We start from the raw sequence: 17,506 nt of genomic DNA on the forward strand, positions 1-17,506 counted from the left end.
GCGGGCCCCCGCCCAGTGCCCAGGGTGCCCGGTCACCTGCTTCAGGGACTCCATGGTGAAGTAGATGCTGCTGCAGGCGGTGGAGAGCGGCAGGTACTGCTGGGAGACCGTCTCCACCTCCTGCATGACGATGTCGGTCTCCTCCACTTTCCTGGTGACCTCGGCAGCCTCTCTCTTCAGGTTCTCCAGAGTCGTGATGATGGTGTCGTCATCCAAAATGCGGCCCTTCACCTCATTCAGAGCTTGCAGCAGGGACTTTTCTAGCTGGCGCAGTCGTAGCTGGAACTCTCCTGAAGCGACACAGCACACGCACTTGCTGCGACACACTTGCTCCAAAGGAGAGCCTTCTCCAAGTGTGCCACCCAGACGGGGTCCTGCGGGTCCCTCAGGCCGGCTTCCTCGCCTGCGGGCGGCCACAGGCCATACCTTGCAGCTTCAGGAGGTCAGAGCGCTTCTCATCCACGTCTGGCCTCTCTGCTTTGAGGACCTCGTTGAGACACTGGCTTTGCAAACTGCTCCGGGTGACCGTGAAGTTTACAAAGGTAACCCGGGAACAGAGATCCGGGGGGAACTCCACCTGCCGAAGCGCACAAGAGGACAGTCTTCACCCCGCTGCCAGAGGGCAGGGCCACCGCTCCCACAGAACCGCCTCGCTGCGTACCGTTGGGTCCCGGGTGGACAGGAAGATGACGAATGACGGCGACAGGTCTATGTCCTGGTCACCCAGGGTAATCAGCACTCGCCCCCCTGTCCGCCGGACCTCGCGGTTCAGCACTGGATTCAGCACTGGGTCGTAGCTTTCCACGTCCTGCACGGCACGGGAGGAAGGCCAAGCTCAGGTGACGTATGCCCAGTCACTTCCCACCCAGAAGCCACCAGCCACTGGGACCTGCACGGTCTCACAGATCCCCCCGGGCCACACGCGGCTGCTGAGAACTCGGCTCTACTCACACTGGCCACAGAAGCACTCAGCGGCCACATGTGGCTCGCGGCTCCTGTGCCGGACAACTCGAATGGTGAGAGGTCTACCATGGCAGGGTGGTCTGACGGGTGGTGCCGACTTACACCCCCCAATGGGATTTTAAAAGCAAACACTGCTCACGTTCAATAGATATGGATGTGTGTGTGTATATGTGTAGACACACACAAATAAAAGATTCTGCTAGATATGTATATATATTACAGAAATTTTTTTTTTAGTGATACTGGAGACTGAACCCAGGGGTGTTCTACCATGACATCCCCAGCACTTTTATTTTTATTTTGAGACACGGTCTTGCTAAGTTGCCCAGGTTAGTCTCAAATTTCTGGTCCCCCTGCCTCGGCCTCCTGAGTAGTGGATGACAGACATGCACCACCACACCTGGCTTATTGGGTTTATATTTTTAGAACCGTCTTGACGCTTTTATAAAAGTCTGTTATTTGTACACGTTAATTAAGTTTGACTTTACATCAACTGTATTTGAAGAAAAGTAAACACAGCCCTAAAAGGAATCACTCTTGGAAGCAGGTCTCAGGAATTCAGACACAAACACAAACCTGGACCAGAAGCGGGTTGCCGAATCTCAGTGCACTCTCTAAATTCTTTCTGAAGGCATCATCCAAGAAACTGGTCCGTGTGATTTTACGATCCTTGTACTCATTCATGATGAATTCCGTGGCCTGTCCAGAGGGGTCAATGATCAGTGGGTACCTGAGGATGAGGCCACAGAAGAGCAAGTTATGAAGTCCAGCAGGGACAGCAGAGTCCCTGACGAGACAGGAAGAAGGCAAGCCCATCACCACCACTCAGGGTGACCATGGACATTTCCAGATTCACCAACAAAGACAGATGAGACCTGCATGCTTCACACAGAGACTGAGAGGCCCACAGGGCACGGTGGCCATGCCCACGATTCCAGCAGCTAGAAGGGCTGAAATCCCAAGTTCCAGGCAGGCCTCAGCTACTTAGCAGGGCCCCATCTCAAAGTAAGAAATAAAAAGGGCTAGGAGTGTAGCTCAGTGGTACAGCACCCCTGGCTTCCATTCCCAGGATGGCAGGGGGACATCCCAGTAAGCCTGCGTCACCTCCTGAACCGTGAGGAGCAGGTCCCCCGTGCCGGTCTTCTCCCAGGGCTACGTGCTGCGTGTCTGCCTTTTGCTACCCTTCCATTCGCTAGCTCCAGGGAAGCAGGCATCCACAACAATGGGCTGAAGGGCTTTCTGTGGGCGGGGATGCGGGGGATGCGGGGGAATGCTGGGCCCGAGCAAGCTTGGCGAGTGCTCTGCAACCATGCCACGCTCAGCCCTGTGGCCTCAGAAGAGCCCACGTCCAGGCTGGGGTGTGGCTCTGTGGTAGAGTGCTTGCTGTGCGAAACCTGGGCTTGAGCCCTAGCACCACACAAAAAGAGCTGGCTTCTGTGGCATTTAAATGCCGTCTCATTCACCCCACAACTAGACTGTAGGCAGGTACCGTCGTCAACTCCACTTTACACACGAGGAAACAAAGGCAAAAAGAGGCTGAAGTCTAGGGTCCAGCTAGTGAAAAAACCCAGCAAACCACACACAGGTAGTAATGACACCTGGCCTGTACAGAATGCCAACACTGTGGAAGGGCAGAGGCGAGGGAGCCTCCCGCTCTGTTCACCAGATCCCCTCCCTAGGCGACGGTGGCAGGGAACAGACCACCTTCACAGGCAGGCTCAGGTGTCCACAGTCACCTGCTGAGTGTCCGGGGGGACACCAAGCCTCTCCTATCGCCAGCCAGCACTTCTGGGCTGAAGGCTGGGGTATTTCTACGTGGACGAAGCCTGCCCCGCACAGACTGCATGACTGATCAGCATTGTGCAGCACGGCCTGCAGGACTGACTCGGCCCCGAGGCCAGGCTGATTTCAAATGGCATAAGCCACTGTTCTTCGTCCTCAGGACCATGGCACACGGCCAGGGCTCAGCAGGGGCTTGACGATGCTTGAAGACATGCACAGGAGCTTAGGGGCAGTCTGGGAGGCCTGGGGGCCACCCACAGGCGAGAGCACATGAGCCCAGGTCGGCCCTGGGGCTTCCCCAGCTTCCGCACAGGGGCACCTTTCCTGCAGCTGCTCTACCTTGCTCTCTTTTACTTATTTATCTTAAAACATCTCTTAGTTGTTGCTCGACCTTTTTTTTTTTTATTTATGTGTGGTGCTGAGGTTCGCACCCAGTGCCTCACACAAGCTAGGCAAGTGCTACCACTGAGCCTAGGCCCAGCCTTCTTTTTCTCTTAGGATCTTGCTGAGTTGTTGAGGCTGGCTTCAAACTCAGGGTCCCTCCAGCTGAGCCTCCCGAGCAGCTGGTATTGCAGGCATGAGCTGCCATGCCCAGCTTTATTCCAGCCTTCCCCAGGGAAACAGGCAACAACTTCCCGTTTAAATATTCAAATTCTTGAAGTATTTCAAGAGGACTGTCAATGTCCACCCCAACACACAGCTGCCAATCAGCTTTAAAAGGACAACTCAGATCATCATGATGTAAGAATGAAGGACGTCACGCACCCTCTGCCTGCGTGGTGCTCCCCAGCCTCCCTGCTAAGGAGCAGCTTGGAGCAGGCGGTGCCGATGCCTTGCCCTGCTCCTCTGCGTCCAGCACTGACCTGTTGAACCGCTTCAGCATGATAGCGTTCTCCGTGCACAGGTCGTCGGCAGGCAGTGAGCTGGCTTGCCAGCGAAGACGCTCGTCGGCGTTGGAGAGGTATTCTGTCCTCGCGATATCTGTGCGGAACTGAGAGGCGAGGCTGGTTACCTCCCTCCCACCCAGCTACACAGAGGCGCTGATCTCAGGTAGCCTCTTTTCAAAGCCTGCTCTTCCTCAGTTTGGCCCAGAACCCCTGCAAGTGCCCCGGGGCCCCACCTGGATGTTGGCCTGCTGCAAGTGATGGGACCAGGTCGTGAACAGGTTCTGCCGCATCTGCTGGTCAAAGTAGCCTGCATAAGCGATGAAGGCGGCCGACAGGAGGCAGTCCCCAGCAATGGTGGACATCTGGTTTTTGAAAGTTTCACTTGTTTTTTCCCATCGTTCGCGTTCAGCAGACAGACTTTTCAGAAGAGCAGTGCTCCGGTTCACCTAAGAGATCAGACGAGCAGGTCAGGCGGGCACGTTCGGGATGTACCCCACGTGCCGCACGTGTGCAAGCTCCAGGCAGCTAGAAACTGGCTCTGGCACACGGGCCCAGAGGTGCCAAGACTGCCTCCTACGCATAGATGACAATGGGAATGTTGGAGTCTCATCAGGATGAAGGGGGACAGGGGCCCCCTCTCAGCCCAAGACATCTGTGTGCGCAGAGACCGGTGTGGGAAGAGGAGCCCTAGGGAAGGAGCGGCTGGGGGAGGCCGAGGTGGGAGGACTGGCTGGCTTGGGCTGTCCAGCTGGTGTCTGTCCTAGCACTATCTGGTTAACACCAACAGGCACTAAAGCGCTAGTTCACCAAGATCACCGTGGCCTGTGAGGCTGAGTGAATGCCTGTTCTCGGCTTCCACCAAGGGAGGCCAGGAGCACTGCATCGTGAGCAGGGCCGGCCTACCTTGGCTTCCACAGCTGCCAGGTCTGCCTTGATGGCCTGCGCCTCGGAGATGAGCACCGCGTACTCCTCCTTGTAGCGGGCGATGCTGGCCTCCAGGTCCCGGATCATCTGCTCCACCTCGTTGGCCTTCTGCTGGTTGTCCTTGGCATCATCCTCCAGCTTTTGCAGCTCGTTCCGCAGGGGCTCCACCCTCTTCAGCATGTCTGCGTAGTTCAGCTGGGAAGGGCAAGGACCGTGCGTTCAGAAGAGGCGGGAGAGTCGCCTTCCCGCGCACTGCGGGCCACCCACGGGCCGGGCATTACCTGGGCAATGGCCCACTTCACCATGGGGCCGCAGGCCAGTGAGGCCCGGTTGACGATCTCATAATTGTAGCTTGGGTTGGACATGTAGTTCTTCTTCATCTTCTCCCTTATGGCGTCACTGCAAAAGGGGACGTGTGCTTAGAAGTTGGGATGAGAAGGATGAAGACGGCAGCCAGCTCCCTTCCCCAGGACCACAGCCGGTTCCCAGGGAAAGCAGGTGCTGGAGGAGGGTTGCAGACCGGGTCCCTAGCCCCTTGCCCCACAGGAGAGACCCTCGGGCCAGTTTTGCTGCAACAGGATGGGGCCCTTGCTCCGACTCGGGCAAAGGGCTATGTCCACAGAGCTCATCCATGACGGGAGAGGACTGGCTGGCCGGGTGAAGATGCGAGGAAAGCACCCTGGAGGTGCCTGGGACGCTCTGGCTCCGTCTGAAGGGACAGCCTAGAGGCACTTGAGGCTGTGTGACCTGCACCACCTGAGCTGCCCCTCAGGAAAACTGCACTCAGATGCCACCTGTCCCCACCCCTACCTGATCTCCTCCGCGGAGAAGTTGACGATGGTGGGGATGAAGTTCTCGCGCATGATGATGGAGCGGATCTGCTTCCAGTCCGTGGTGCTTTCACCCAGCAGCAGGCAGATGGATTCAAGCGCCAGCTTCACCGCAGCAGGAGGGTTGGCCATGGAGCGCACTTCCACCAGGTGCTGCTTCTTGATGGACTTCACAGCTGGGCCACGCAGGGGTGGGGGACGCAGGGACAGAGGGCAGAGGGAAGAGGAGTGAGCCCCACAGCCAAGCAGCCGCTCACAGGCTCTGGGGCCAGGTTCTGTCTCCAGCCCTCCGAACAGAAGTGGCTGACCTCCTAAGTAACTAAGGAGGCCTTACACGGCCAGTCCACACCGCCAACCTCCCTGCAGAGCAGCGTACTGCTTCACAGACACCTCACCACGGGGCTGGGGGCTCAAGGGCAGACAGTTTGTCTAGCATTTGCAAGGCCCTGGGTTTGATCCCAGCACCAACAAAACAAAATAAAATGCCCCACAAATTTTCAATTCCTTTATCTCCCAGAATAATGTAATGGCATATTATTGTATACAAATTCAATGAAGACATTGCCATTCTGCCATAGTGTTGAAGCCAGGGGTGCTTTACCACTGAGCCATGTCCTCAGCCCTTTTTACTTATTATTTTAATTTTTTTACAGATATAAATGGACAGCATGCCTTTATTTGCTCATTTTTGTAGATGGTACTAAGGATCGAACCCAGTGCCTCTCTCGTGCTAGGCAAGCGCTCTTCTACTGAGACCCAGGCCCCCTTTTTAATTTTTGAGAGAGGGTCTCACTAAGTTGCTGAGGCTGGCCTTGAACTTGAGACCCTTGGTTTTGGCCTCCCAAGTCACTGGGACGACAGGTGTGCCTTGCAGTGCCCAGCAAGCCCCACTTGGTTACTGGGCGAACCACAGGCCAACAGAGGGCTACAGGGATACCGCCTGCTTGTACAGGCACGTAGGGAACACAGAGTGGGTTGTGTGCAGCTGAGCTGGGAACTAGCGGCCAGGGGCCAAGAGCAGGGCACTTCCAGAAGGCACTACAAGAGGTAGTGCTACACACTTCATGGAACTTCTCTCATGAAATTCATTCAGGGGTTGGCAAAGGGCATGTTTTTATGATTATCAGTAGATCTTTAAAAAACGTATCATGGTGTTAAGCTTATTTTGCCAATTTTCTCTTATGGGAAGGTTTCACTGTACAGCCTGGCTTCACAGGAATTTTGCCTGAAGAGATGGTGTTATGGTTTAGATGTGAGGTGTCCCCCAAAAGCTCATGTGTGAGACATGTGCAAGGACATTCAGAGGTGAAATGAATGGGTTAGGAGAGCCTCAACCCAGCGAATCAATCCCGACGGGGGTCAATTGAATGGTAACGAGGGCAGCAGGTATGGCTGGAGGAGGTGGGCAGTGGGGGCGTGGCTTTGTCTCTGGAGAGTGGAGACTGCTCTGCCTGCTGATCACCATGTGAGCTGCTTCCCTCCACCACACTCGTAGGCCAGGATGCTCTGCCTCACCTCAAGCCCTGATATCTGAGGCCTCTGAAACTCCGAGCCCCCATATAACCTTTCTGTCCTTTAAGACTGTTCTTCTTGGTTTCTTCCTGATTTAGACAGATGGAAACATCCTAAGTACCCACAAAAGGCCTCCGGTACCCAGGACAGTGCTCTGGCCGCACCACCAGAACCTCGGGGAACGCTCAGAGGCACTGGCACTCACATACCATTCTGCGCCTCGATGACGGCAGGCTCCACCTTATCGAGGTCCTCCTTGACACTCATTTGCTTGTCTGCGATTACTTCCTGCTGCTTGTGCAGCTGCTCCTGAATCTCCTGGCTCATGACCTGGAAAGGAAAGCTGGCTAGGGTACGGGGTCAGCCTTGGTCAGCCTGCGAGTGCGTCCTGCACAGCATGCCTACACACCCACAAACCCTACAGCCTACTCCAAACCACTCCTGCTTTCCCGCCAGGCTGCACAGGCCCAGAGCCAGGCCTGCTCCAGAAATAGGAAGCACCTTCTTTTTCTCGGCCTCCTGCTGGTCTTTCACCATCTTTTTCAGTTTGTCGTTGGCTGCTGCATTCTTCACCTCCAGCTCCTGGCTCTTTATCCTCAGGTCCCGGCGCAGTTCTTCTACCTAAAGAGCAAAACCCGTGCTGGGACACAGGAACGTGCACCAGTTATCCCACTAGGCTCCACTGCAGCCGCGCGCAGGAGTGAGCCTTGTGCTTGCCGTACCTGGTCAACCGTTTCTTTGATTTTTCTGAGCCCGACGTTCAAGTGCATCTGCTGTTCCTCCAGCTCGCTACGCTTCTCATGGAACAGGTTGGCATAGTGGTTGATGAAGTCCAGGTAGTGGCGGGGTGTGATGGCCATTGTCCTGCCTCCCCGCTTTGCTAGCCGAGCATTAGCCTTTTAGAAAAGAAGTTAAATCTTCACTTTTCAGGATGCTCTCTGAGACTCAACCTCAGAAACTGCTGACTGTTCACTTTGATAGACCACAATGTGACGTGGTGGGACGAACCCAGTCCTCAGGTGTCAGAATACTCCAGCTGGCCTCAGTCACTAATGTGCCCTCAAGAAGTACCCTAAGAACTGGGTGCAGTGGTGCACACCTGCAATCCCAGCGACTTGGGAGGCTGAGGCAGGAGGGTTGCAAATTCAAAGCCATCCTCAGTCTCTCAGCAAGGCCCTAAGCAACTTAGCAAGACCCTGTCTCAAAAAAATATTAAAAGGACTGGGGATGGGGCTCAGAGATTAAGCACCCTTGGGATGGATCCAGCAGCCCCCACAATCTTACTGCTTTCTTTAAACTTCTCTGGGTAATGGTGGCACCTATGCCCCTCAGAGCTGTCCGTCACGCGAAGGGCTCCACACTCCTGACTACCAGCTAAGCACTGTGTGCACACCTACTCGCCTTGCCTATTTTCAGCAGAGGCTTATTGACAGGCTTTGTGGCCAAGTGTGATAAATGGCTCTGGTCTCTGACTGGGAGGGAGCTGCCTGAAGCAGGGCAGTAGAAATCAGGGCAGCAGAGGGAAGCCCGAATCAGACAACGCTCTGGAGGCCACGGGGACAGCCTGCAGGAACAGTGGGTGACAGGACACTCAGGCCCCACGTGGGGTTTACAGAGCTTTTCTGGCAGAGAGGAGAGGTCTGGACCTGTCTACAGCAAGGATTCCAGTGTAAGGATCGGCAACCAAGGCCAGCAGGGCCGAGGCTGCCCGCCACAGACTCCGCGCAGGCTTGCTGGTCTGGCCGTGGCCTTTTGTTCAGGTGCAGTCTGTGTAGGCCTCTGTGCTACGCTAGCTGCACTGGGTGCTGCCCAGGGACTCTGGGAGCCTGCAAAGCCTCTCACTCTCCGCGGTGTGAGGAGACTACGTGTGCTGCAAGCGGAGAAGACGGCTTCACAGAGAGCCCATGGGGGCAGCCAAGCTCAGGGGCTCAGACTTGCCAGCCTGGTGACAAGAGTGACGGTCACCGAGGAAAGCAGAAGTCAGAGAAACGAACGGTTCTTCTGCAGTGATGGAATGGCATGGAGCCTGAAGTCCCACAGGGCCCATTTTTATCTCAACTGGGTTTAACATCAGCACGACCTGCTCATCTCAGAGCCCAACCCACCTGGTGAAGAGTCTGATGGACGAAGACACAGCTGTTGACGATGGCTTCCCGGTGTGACGGGGGCTGTGGCAGCTTGTCGTACACGACGGGCATGTAATCAGGGACGACGTAGTTCGGCTTCTCCAGGTCCATTTTACTTGTGAATTCCTTGCCAACCTGGTACAGTGCTTCAGTGGACCAGTCACCAAACCAGTTCAGCACACACCTGGAAAAGGTGCCCGTGACTCCATCAGCCACCAAGAGCGGGTCTGCCTTGGAGGGAACCCACTACCCCGACCCAGAACCAGGAGACCAGCGTACCTGTTGAACAGGGCTGGCGACGTGGCGGCCCGATCCTTGAGCCCCTCGGAGGACGGGTTCATGGTGAACACCACGTGCAGGTTGCGGATGACCTGGCTGGTGAACCACTTGTAGAGCTCCTCGTGGGAGTCCAGCATCAGGCCTTCCTTCTGGGCCCCCTCTTTGCACTGTGTCATCAGAGTGGCGTATTCGTCTCCCTCAAAGAGACCCGGGACCTGGGGAGAACACGGCACTGACTTGCTGGCCTCCCAAGGCGAGCTACTAACAGGCGATGGGGCCCAGCACTCGCCTCTCACCTCTCCATTGGCCAGAAGGGTGTTCATTCGCTCCAGGAATCCGGAATCTAACACATTGGATTCGTCCATTATGAATGCGATCTTTTCATTTTTGCAGCCCGAACGTCTGAGTACTGTCCGAAGATCTTCGTCAAAGTCTTCCCCTGTGTACTTTCTATGGACCTACAGAAGCGGGTGGCGAGTCAGGTCCACTTCACCCAGGGCTTAGGATCCACTGTGGGATTACAGGCCACAAGCAGACCCACCTTGATCTGGTACACGCTCAAGCCATTCATCCAGGCGACGAACCGAGACAGGGTGGTTTTCCCTGCTCCACTAACGCCAATCAGAAGCAAATGTCCTTGAGGTTGACGGAATATTCTGAAATGTTATCAGAGCTGATGAATCTTAGGTTCTAGGGCCTCATTCCTCTTCTGTTTTTTTTTTTTTAGTTGTGGATGGACACAATACCTGTATTTTATTTATTTATATCTATGTGGTGCTGAGGATGGAACCCAGTGTCTCACACGTGCTTGGCAAGCGTGTCACCACTGAGCCAGGAGCATAGTCCCTCATTCCTTTTTTATCACTCAATCCTGACACTCTTTTAGGATTATTTTGAAATTTTTAGGATATTTTGAACATGTCTTAACTTGAATTTGTACACTAAACATTTGTTGAACAATTATAATCTGCCAGGTCCCATGGGAGTAAAGATCAATCAGACATAGTCCCATCTTCTGCACTCTCTAATGACCTGGCTGATGGACCCAATTCTGGCAGGAGGCTGACAGGGCTCTGATGTATGGTAGGCCTACAGTGTGAGGGGAGAGTGGAGTTCCTCTGGGGGTGGAAGGTAAGGGCAGCTGGGTGTGGGGCGCACGCCTGTAGCCCAGCCACTCTGAAGGTGGGTAGGAGGATCACAAGTCCAAGGCAGCTGGGCAACTCAGCAGGACTCGGTCTCAGTAAAACAAACCAGCTGGGATGTAGCTCAGTGGTAAAGCGCTTGCCTGGCACGATGGGACCCGGGGTTCAATCCCCAATAACACAAGAATTAAAACAAGTAGTTTAGGACAGGTAAGCTGGACCCAGGAAGACGGGAAGGCGGCAGTGGGGAAGAATGCATGAGGCCTGGTATGACGCCCCACACTGGGTCAAGAGCAACGGAGGCGAGCAGGTGGTGGGCACCATCTGAAGGCCCACCTGTCAATCCTGAGCACGTGATCCAGCACTTCATTGAACAGCACCAAAGGAACATCGAGCTCTTCTTCGTAGAAGACTTTCAGCCTCGCTTTGACATAATCTCTTAATTCTTCTTGGTCTACTGGGATATAATCCTATGGAAAAAAAGGTGACATACCAATCATTTAGAGGAAATCACGTGAGTTATTAAAACAAAGGCAACTGTATTTCCTTAGACTATGAAGAAACTCGAAAAACATGCTACAAAAGAAGATGATCATTTTTACAGCCAAGCACCAAGAACCTGAGGGGGTCCCTCCCCTTTTTCCTATCTACCTATCATACCTAAGACTGAACCCAGGGGTGCTCTGCCACTGAACTACATCCCTGGCCCTTTAAATTTTTTTTTTTTTTTTTTTTTGCTGTACTGGGGATTGAACCCAGGGCTTTGTGCTTGCGAGGCAAGCACTCTAACAACTGAGCTATATCTCCATCCCTAGATTTTTTATTTGGAGACAGGGTCTTGCTAAGTTGTACAGGCTGGCCTCAAACTTGTGATCCTTCTGCCTCAGTCTCCTGAACTACTGGGATTATAGGTGTGCACCACACACCTGGCTTTTTGGATCTATTTTAGATCCATTTTTTTGAGAAAACAAATTTACAGAAAGATATTGAGACTTAAATATATGAAGAGATACACCGTGATCAGGGAGAGAAAAGCACACTACTATAAAAATGCCAGTTCCATGCACACTGATAGACAGACACTTTGATCCCTAGTGAAACCTTGGTGGTGGTGGTACAAGCCAATTCTATTTCATTTGCAAGAGGAAAGGGCTGAGGACGGTCAAGTCCTCCTGGAGAAGCAGCAGGCGCAGGGTCTCTCCCCTCTCATAGACTTACTACCATCTTCAGGACCATGTGGTCTCAGCATAGGAGGTGACAACAGCAGGGGAAGAGGACAGAGCCTCAGAACAGACCCCTGCGCACACACAGGCTCTCAAGGAAAAGACTGAAGACGGGTTCACAGCCCACACCACACCCTGACTTAGTCAGGGAAGGATCAAGGGGCGAAATTATAAACCTTCAAGAATGTTCTTCAAAAGATCCTAGAGAGAAAAAGGAAGGAAAAAGCCACTGGGAAGTGTTTCCTGTAATTGAAAAAGGATGGGTACTCGCGTCTGGGATCACGTGAAGTTCCAGAGACCCTGCATGGACTGAGCTCGCCGTTTCTGGCTTGTGAGGCCCTCTGCCCAACAAGCCTTCCCTGACATCATGAGCCTCTCTGTTTTCTGGAGACGGATCTTGCTACATTGCCCAGGCTGGCCTCAAACTCCTGGGCTCACGGCATATCTGGACTGTTACCTGCCAAAGCACCCTTAATCCTCTTCAGAGAGAAAGGACAGTGCACAGCTGTTCTGACTCCGATTAGCATTTTAGCACATGGAACCTTTCCACGCACATCATTCACAACTGCCCCCCTGTGTGGAGAGTGGAAGCCGCATCCGCCTGTGCTGTAGAACCTGCTCCTCGCTGCCCACTGACAGGTGGGACGCAGTGGGGGCCAGCCTCAGAGTGGGCGTCCCTGTTTGGAGACAGGGCCTTGCTAGCTTGGCCAGGCCGGCCCTGAACTTGCGGCCTCCCTGCTTCAACGTCCTGAGCAGCAGGCTCACTGTGCCTGGGGAGAAGCGACGTCCCTTACCTTCGACAGCCAGTTGCTGTACAGGATGGGCCGGCTCACTGCCTTCTCTTTGTCTATGTTAGGAAAGTGCTTCAGGGCAACCATGTCGATGTTCTCATCAGTCCAGCGCCGCTCCTCGTCTTCCACGAGCCTGTGGGATGGACAGAGGTGTGAGCTAGACCAGCTGGGGCCCTGGCAGGACACACAGCTGTGGGCGCCGCCATCTTTACTGGTCTGTCACCACACTGGAGGAGCCCGGCCTCTGGCTCAGAACTCAGGCAGGTGTCTCCCTTCTCCCCCACCCCGCTCAGCATGGGGGGAACCCAGAGCCTTAGCCCTTTTAAGACAGGGTCTCTCTAGGTTGCCCAGGTTGGCCTCAAACTTGCAATCCTCCTTCTTCAGTCTCCCTATCAGCTGGAATTACAAGCATGCTCCACTATACCAGGCAGCAGATTTTAAAAAATATATATTTTATTTAGTTGTAGATGGATAAAATATCTTTATTTTTTTATGTGGTGCTGAGGATGGAACCCAGTGCCTCACACATGGAAGGCAAGTGCTCCACTGAGCTGCAATCCCAGCCCTCCAGGCAGCGGATTTTGATGTGAAATATGCAAGCCCTCAGAACTATGGCACCATGCCATTAGAGACAAATTCTTCTAAGAATATTTAGTTATAGGGGCCTAAGAAATGAAAGTACACATAACCCCTGGTGTGGGGACCCAAAGTACGGACGTTTGTTTTGAGATGAGGGGTGAGGGAAAGGTTTCTCCCTATGCTGCCCAGGCCAGTCTTGAACCCCTGGACTCCAGCAACCCTTCCCTGTCTCCTGAGTAGCTGGGACCACAGGCGCATGTCACTGTTCCTGCCTTGAATCTGGTTTCTAAGCTTGCTAACAATAAATGCTTCCCATAACGTGGGGCACTGGAGCAACAGAAGAGGGAAGCACAAGGCTCGCAGGGAAAGCATGGAGCAGGCAGGAGGACAGCACCCTGAAGGGTGCATCCTGGGTTACAGGGGTGAACTGGACACTCTGCTGCTGCTGCAACTGAGCTGAGCCAGCTTCTCCCTGGAGTTACGGGAAGTCTGTGACAGTGACATCGTGGTGCAACTCTTCCACGAAACGAGTGACTGGCTCGATCAGTTAACAGAGACCTTTCGAAGGAGTAGGATGCAGTATGAACACCAGGGATCTCAGCTCCCGCTGCAGCACACCTCCCCCATCAGTTATAGCAGCTGCTGGAAAGGAGGTCCAAGGACTCAGTGGGACGCCAGCACACCACAACCGAGGACTCAGTGGGCCGCCAGCACACCACAACAAGCAGCAGGCGGTACTGGGATTCCCTGCGCGGCCCGGGCAAGGGGAGCTGCGGGACTCACTGTCCAGAGGCACGTGTGCCCAGGCCTCACCTTCTTAGTCTGGAGGGACCCTCTTCCTTGAGTCTTCCCAGCGGGTAGCTAGCTGTTAACTAACTGCTCTCAATCACCTAAACCTGACACCGCCAGAGGCCGGAGGAGCTTGTGCTGCGGGGACCACGACCTCTGGAGACCAGCGACCTCGGGGGGCATTGTGCCTTGACCTGCCTGACCAGAGAGTCCTCCCTTCCCTGCTCCCGCCCTGCAGGCCCCTCTGACCTCCGCAGCCCGGGGCCTGAGCAGAGCACTGCCTCTCACGACATACCACAGGAATCACCTTCTACCTTAAGGAGTCAGCCAGACTCAGGAGGCAGAAGGATCCCAGGCTCAAGGCAGCCCTAGCAACTCAGTGAGGCCCTGTCTCAAAACACAAGATAGAAGGGCTGGCGATGAGGCTCAGAGGTGCAACGGGTAGGGGAGGACTCTCGTGGGGCAGGCTCAGTAGTAGAGAATTCCTGGGTTCAATCCCCAGTATCCCTACACCCCGCCATTGAAAAGAACAACCGCCAATAACGTGGGTGCAGCTCCGCGGTTGAGCGCATGCCTATCATGCAGGAGCCCCTGGTTCCATTCCCAGCACTGGGGCGGGATGACAAAGCACAATGGCCAGTGATTTTTAAGATGCTTTGATTTGTCTTCTTTTGTGATTTTCTTTTTTTTTCTGAGACAGGGTCTTGCTATGCTGTCCAGGCTGGTCTTGGACTGGTGAGCTCAAGTGTCCTCCTACCTTGGCCTCCAAAGTAGCCAGGATCACAGGCATGCACCACCACACGCACCTGGCTTCAAGACTCCCCGAGAGACAGATGCGCTAGGTGTTCATGGCGAGAGAACATGACTCAAACCACTAAGCTCCCTCAATAATCCCAATCATTCAGTCATTAGCAATTCTTTCCCTCAAATTACGAGCGGCAGCCAATACACATGGTCAACAGGTAGAAGAGGAAAGAGGGGCTGCAGACACAGCTGGGACCCTCTGAGAACAGGGCTGCAGGTACGGGCAGCGGGGAGCGAGCCTGGCCAGGGAGGCGGCTGCTGGGTGCCCTCACTTGCCAGGGACCCAAGTCCCAGATGCAAGGTGCCTGCATGGCCTCCGCTCCCAGTGGCAAGCACAGCCTGGCTCAGACCCTGACTCCGATGGTCTTTAGAACTCCAAGAAGGGGAGACAGAACCAGCGGAGCCTTGGCTTCCTTACCTATCCTGGAAGAGACGGAGGGCTTCGTGGGCCCAGATCCGGATGAGGCCTTCAACAGGCAGTGTCTCCAGGGGCCGCAGGGCTTCAAAGATACCTCTGACCCACCTGGTCATCTCACGGGGTGAATAGATGTAGTGGGGTTGTGTATCCTGAGTGAATCTCTCCTGTGGGAATGAGAGAAATGGAAGTTACATGTAAGCCTATTAAGAGGTGGAAAGTGGCTGAAAGGTAAAATGCTATAAAACGTTTTTACATTAAAGACAGAAGATCTAGACCCTGGAATACTTAAGGAAGTACTAGTAAACCACCTCAGAGGCTGAAACAACTGGACTGGGGATGTGGCTCAGTGGCAAATGCTTGATGAGCATATGAATAAATAACAACAAAATCCTTCTGAACATACTTAAGAAACAAACTACTGGGAAAAAATATTTGCAGTCCAGGACAGGCAAGCACTCAGAAAAACACCAAGAGCTAGGCACAGTGGCGCATGCCTGTCAACCCAGCACCTCAGAAGCAGAGGCAAGAGGATTGCAAGCTTGAAGTCAACCTTAGCAACTTAGAAGAGACCCTGTCTCAGAATAAAAAAGGGTAAGGGTTGTAGCTCAGTGGTAAAGCCTCCTGGTGGAAACCCCAGTACTGCCCAAAATGAAATCAAAACCACAGAGCACCAAGAGCAAGACAGATACACTTTAAAGGGCCAGCATGGGAAGGCTTAACGACGTGCAAATTCAGACCATAAGAACTGTCTCTCCTTAAAGGGGCAAAGACTTTTTCTTAACAACTATTTTTTAATGTTGACCAGAGTAGGGAATGAGGTGCTGCTGGTGTTGAGTCTAAGTGGTCCATGTCAAGAGCATTTAGCAAATGTGCAGTCATAACATACAACGTCCATGCACCACAGACCTGTGGTCAAAAGTGGACAGACCCTTCTAGAATTCTAGGCACAGCCCATTTCCATAACCGGACAGGCACGAAAGGGCCAGCTGCCTTTGCACCTTCGTAGAATGGTTTTGACGCCTAACCTTGCAGAGTCTGCTGGTTCACCAAGAACTCTGACCAAAGCCCAGTCCTTTCAGGCTCTTTAATTACTAAAGAGAAGGCCTTGGAGAGCGACTCCACGTACCTGGGACATGGTGTAGAACTCCACCATGGCAGCAGTGAGCGGCTCTGCGTAGGTCCGCAGGGAAGGGATGAGCCTCAGCATGGCACGGTTGAAGGTGCCGTAGATCTGCGTCAGGGAGGCCGGCCCTGGGTAATCCACGTACACAACAGGCACGTGCCGCAAGAACCTGCGCAAGGACGGCTGGGCTCAGCACCTCCGTGCAGGGGGCGGGGGCAGGTAAGAGGCCAGGCGCACACTGCTGGTCAGCACAGAGGCGTTACAAAGAACCCAGCAAAACGGAAAATCCAGGCCAATTTCAGCCTCATTTTGCCCCACGGTGTAGCGCAGCTCACCACCACCCAGAAGGCGAGCGCAGCCTTCTGTTCTTCTGGTGCCGGGGCCTGAGCCCAGGTGCGCATGCGCTGGGCGAGGGCTCCACCACCAAGCTGCAGCGCAGCCTGGTGCCGCCATCTGTACCACAGCTCCCTGCAACTTCAGCGCAGCCGGCGGCCTGGAGGAAGCCTGCGGCCAGCAGTCTTATCACCTTTAGAATCCAAGCTATATTTACGGGCCTCCGGAACCGGTGTATGTGCAGCCAGGAGCCCAGAGCTGCATTACCTGTGCGAGAGGGGTTTTCTTCCAGGGTCGGTGGGTGGGTTACAAGCCCCCACAAACTGGATTCTCTCCAGCTTCACCCACGTTTGATCTGAGGTCCGGTAAAAGCCTCCGTGCTCCACCATCTGAGGAAAGGGCATGAAGCACGTGAGAGCAGAAGGAGCAGAAAGGGAGAGGGAAGAGGCGTGGGCAGGGGCAGACCTGTCTGATGAAGGATATGACCCTCTGTGTCCCGTATTTATCCATATCCGGCAGGTTGATCTCGTCACAGAACAGCACCAGCCACTTCCCAAGCTGCACAGGGGCCAGGACCACCCCGTTGGGCGTGCGCCTGTACTCGCAGTAGTGGTCGAACGTCTTCAGCAGCAGCTCTGGAGTGGTGGCACTGGAGAAGTTAAGGCCCACGACCTTCGGAAGGAAGACAGACGTGGTCATGGGACATGCCCACACCCAGCCCCCACAACTCTGGTGCCCGCCTCCTGGCTGCCATACCTCCATGTCAGGCAAGGCCCGGAGGGCACTGAAGAGCGTCATGGTCTTGCCCGACCCGGGAGGGCCACAGAGGACCAGTGGCTTATGTTCGGCCAGCCAAGTGTAGAGGAGGGCCTCGTGGCGGACGGTGTCCAGGGTTGGCACGACGACGTCTGGAGCCGCCACCTTGTGTGTCTCCACTTCTATCTGAGGCACCTTGGCCTGCCATGGGGACCACTCTCCACTGATGGACACCTGCATAGGGA

At 54.4% G+C, this 17,506-nt stretch overlaps 1 protein-coding gene across 1 annotated transcript in view; it reads right to left on the reverse strand.

Annotated features, from left to right (window-relative positions):
- Positions 1-17,506, reverse strand: part of DYNC1H1 (dynein cytoplasmic 1 heavy chain 1) — a 63,503-nt gene that overhangs the window by 7,853 nt on the left and 38,144 nt on the right. Inside the window, exons 38-60 of the mRNA XM_079130134.1 lie at positions 17,262-17,495; positions 16,971-17,177; positions 16,773-16,894; positions 16,176-16,341; positions 15,050-15,213; positions 12,463-12,592; positions 10,782-10,915; positions 9,845-9,959; positions 9,600-9,761; positions 9,304-9,518; positions 9,004-9,208; positions 7,621-7,794; positions 7,400-7,519; positions 7,108-7,228; positions 5,367-5,562; positions 4,838-4,955; positions 4,536-4,751; positions 3,866-4,078; positions 3,609-3,736; positions 1,540-1,693; positions 662-808; positions 427-577; positions 37-290 (exon numbers count right to left, since the gene is read on the reverse strand). Coding sequence (XP_078986260.1) covers positions 37-290; positions 427-577; positions 662-808; positions 1,540-1,693; positions 3,609-3,736; positions 3,866-4,078; positions 4,536-4,751; positions 4,838-4,955; positions 5,367-5,562; positions 7,108-7,228; positions 7,400-7,519; positions 7,621-7,794; positions 9,004-9,208; positions 9,304-9,518; positions 9,600-9,761; positions 9,845-9,959; positions 10,782-10,915; positions 12,463-12,592; positions 15,050-15,213; positions 16,176-16,341; positions 16,773-16,894; positions 16,971-17,177; positions 17,262-17,495 — 3,846 coding nt within the window. The remainder of the gene's footprint in view (positions 1-36; positions 291-426; positions 578-661; positions 809-1,539; positions 1,694-3,608; positions 3,737-3,865; positions 4,079-4,535; positions 4,752-4,837; positions 4,956-5,366; positions 5,563-7,107; positions 7,229-7,399; positions 7,520-7,620; positions 7,795-9,003; positions 9,209-9,303; positions 9,519-9,599; positions 9,762-9,844; positions 9,960-10,781; positions 10,916-12,462; positions 12,593-15,049; positions 15,214-16,175; positions 16,342-16,772; positions 16,895-16,970; positions 17,178-17,261; positions 17,496-17,506) is intronic.

Source organism: Sciurus vulgaris (genome assembly GCF_902686455.1).
Source record: "Sciurus vulgaris genome assembly, chromosome: 2".
NCBI classification, from domain to species: Eukaryota; Metazoa; Chordata; class Mammalia; order Rodentia; family Sciuridae; genus Sciurus; species Sciurus vulgaris.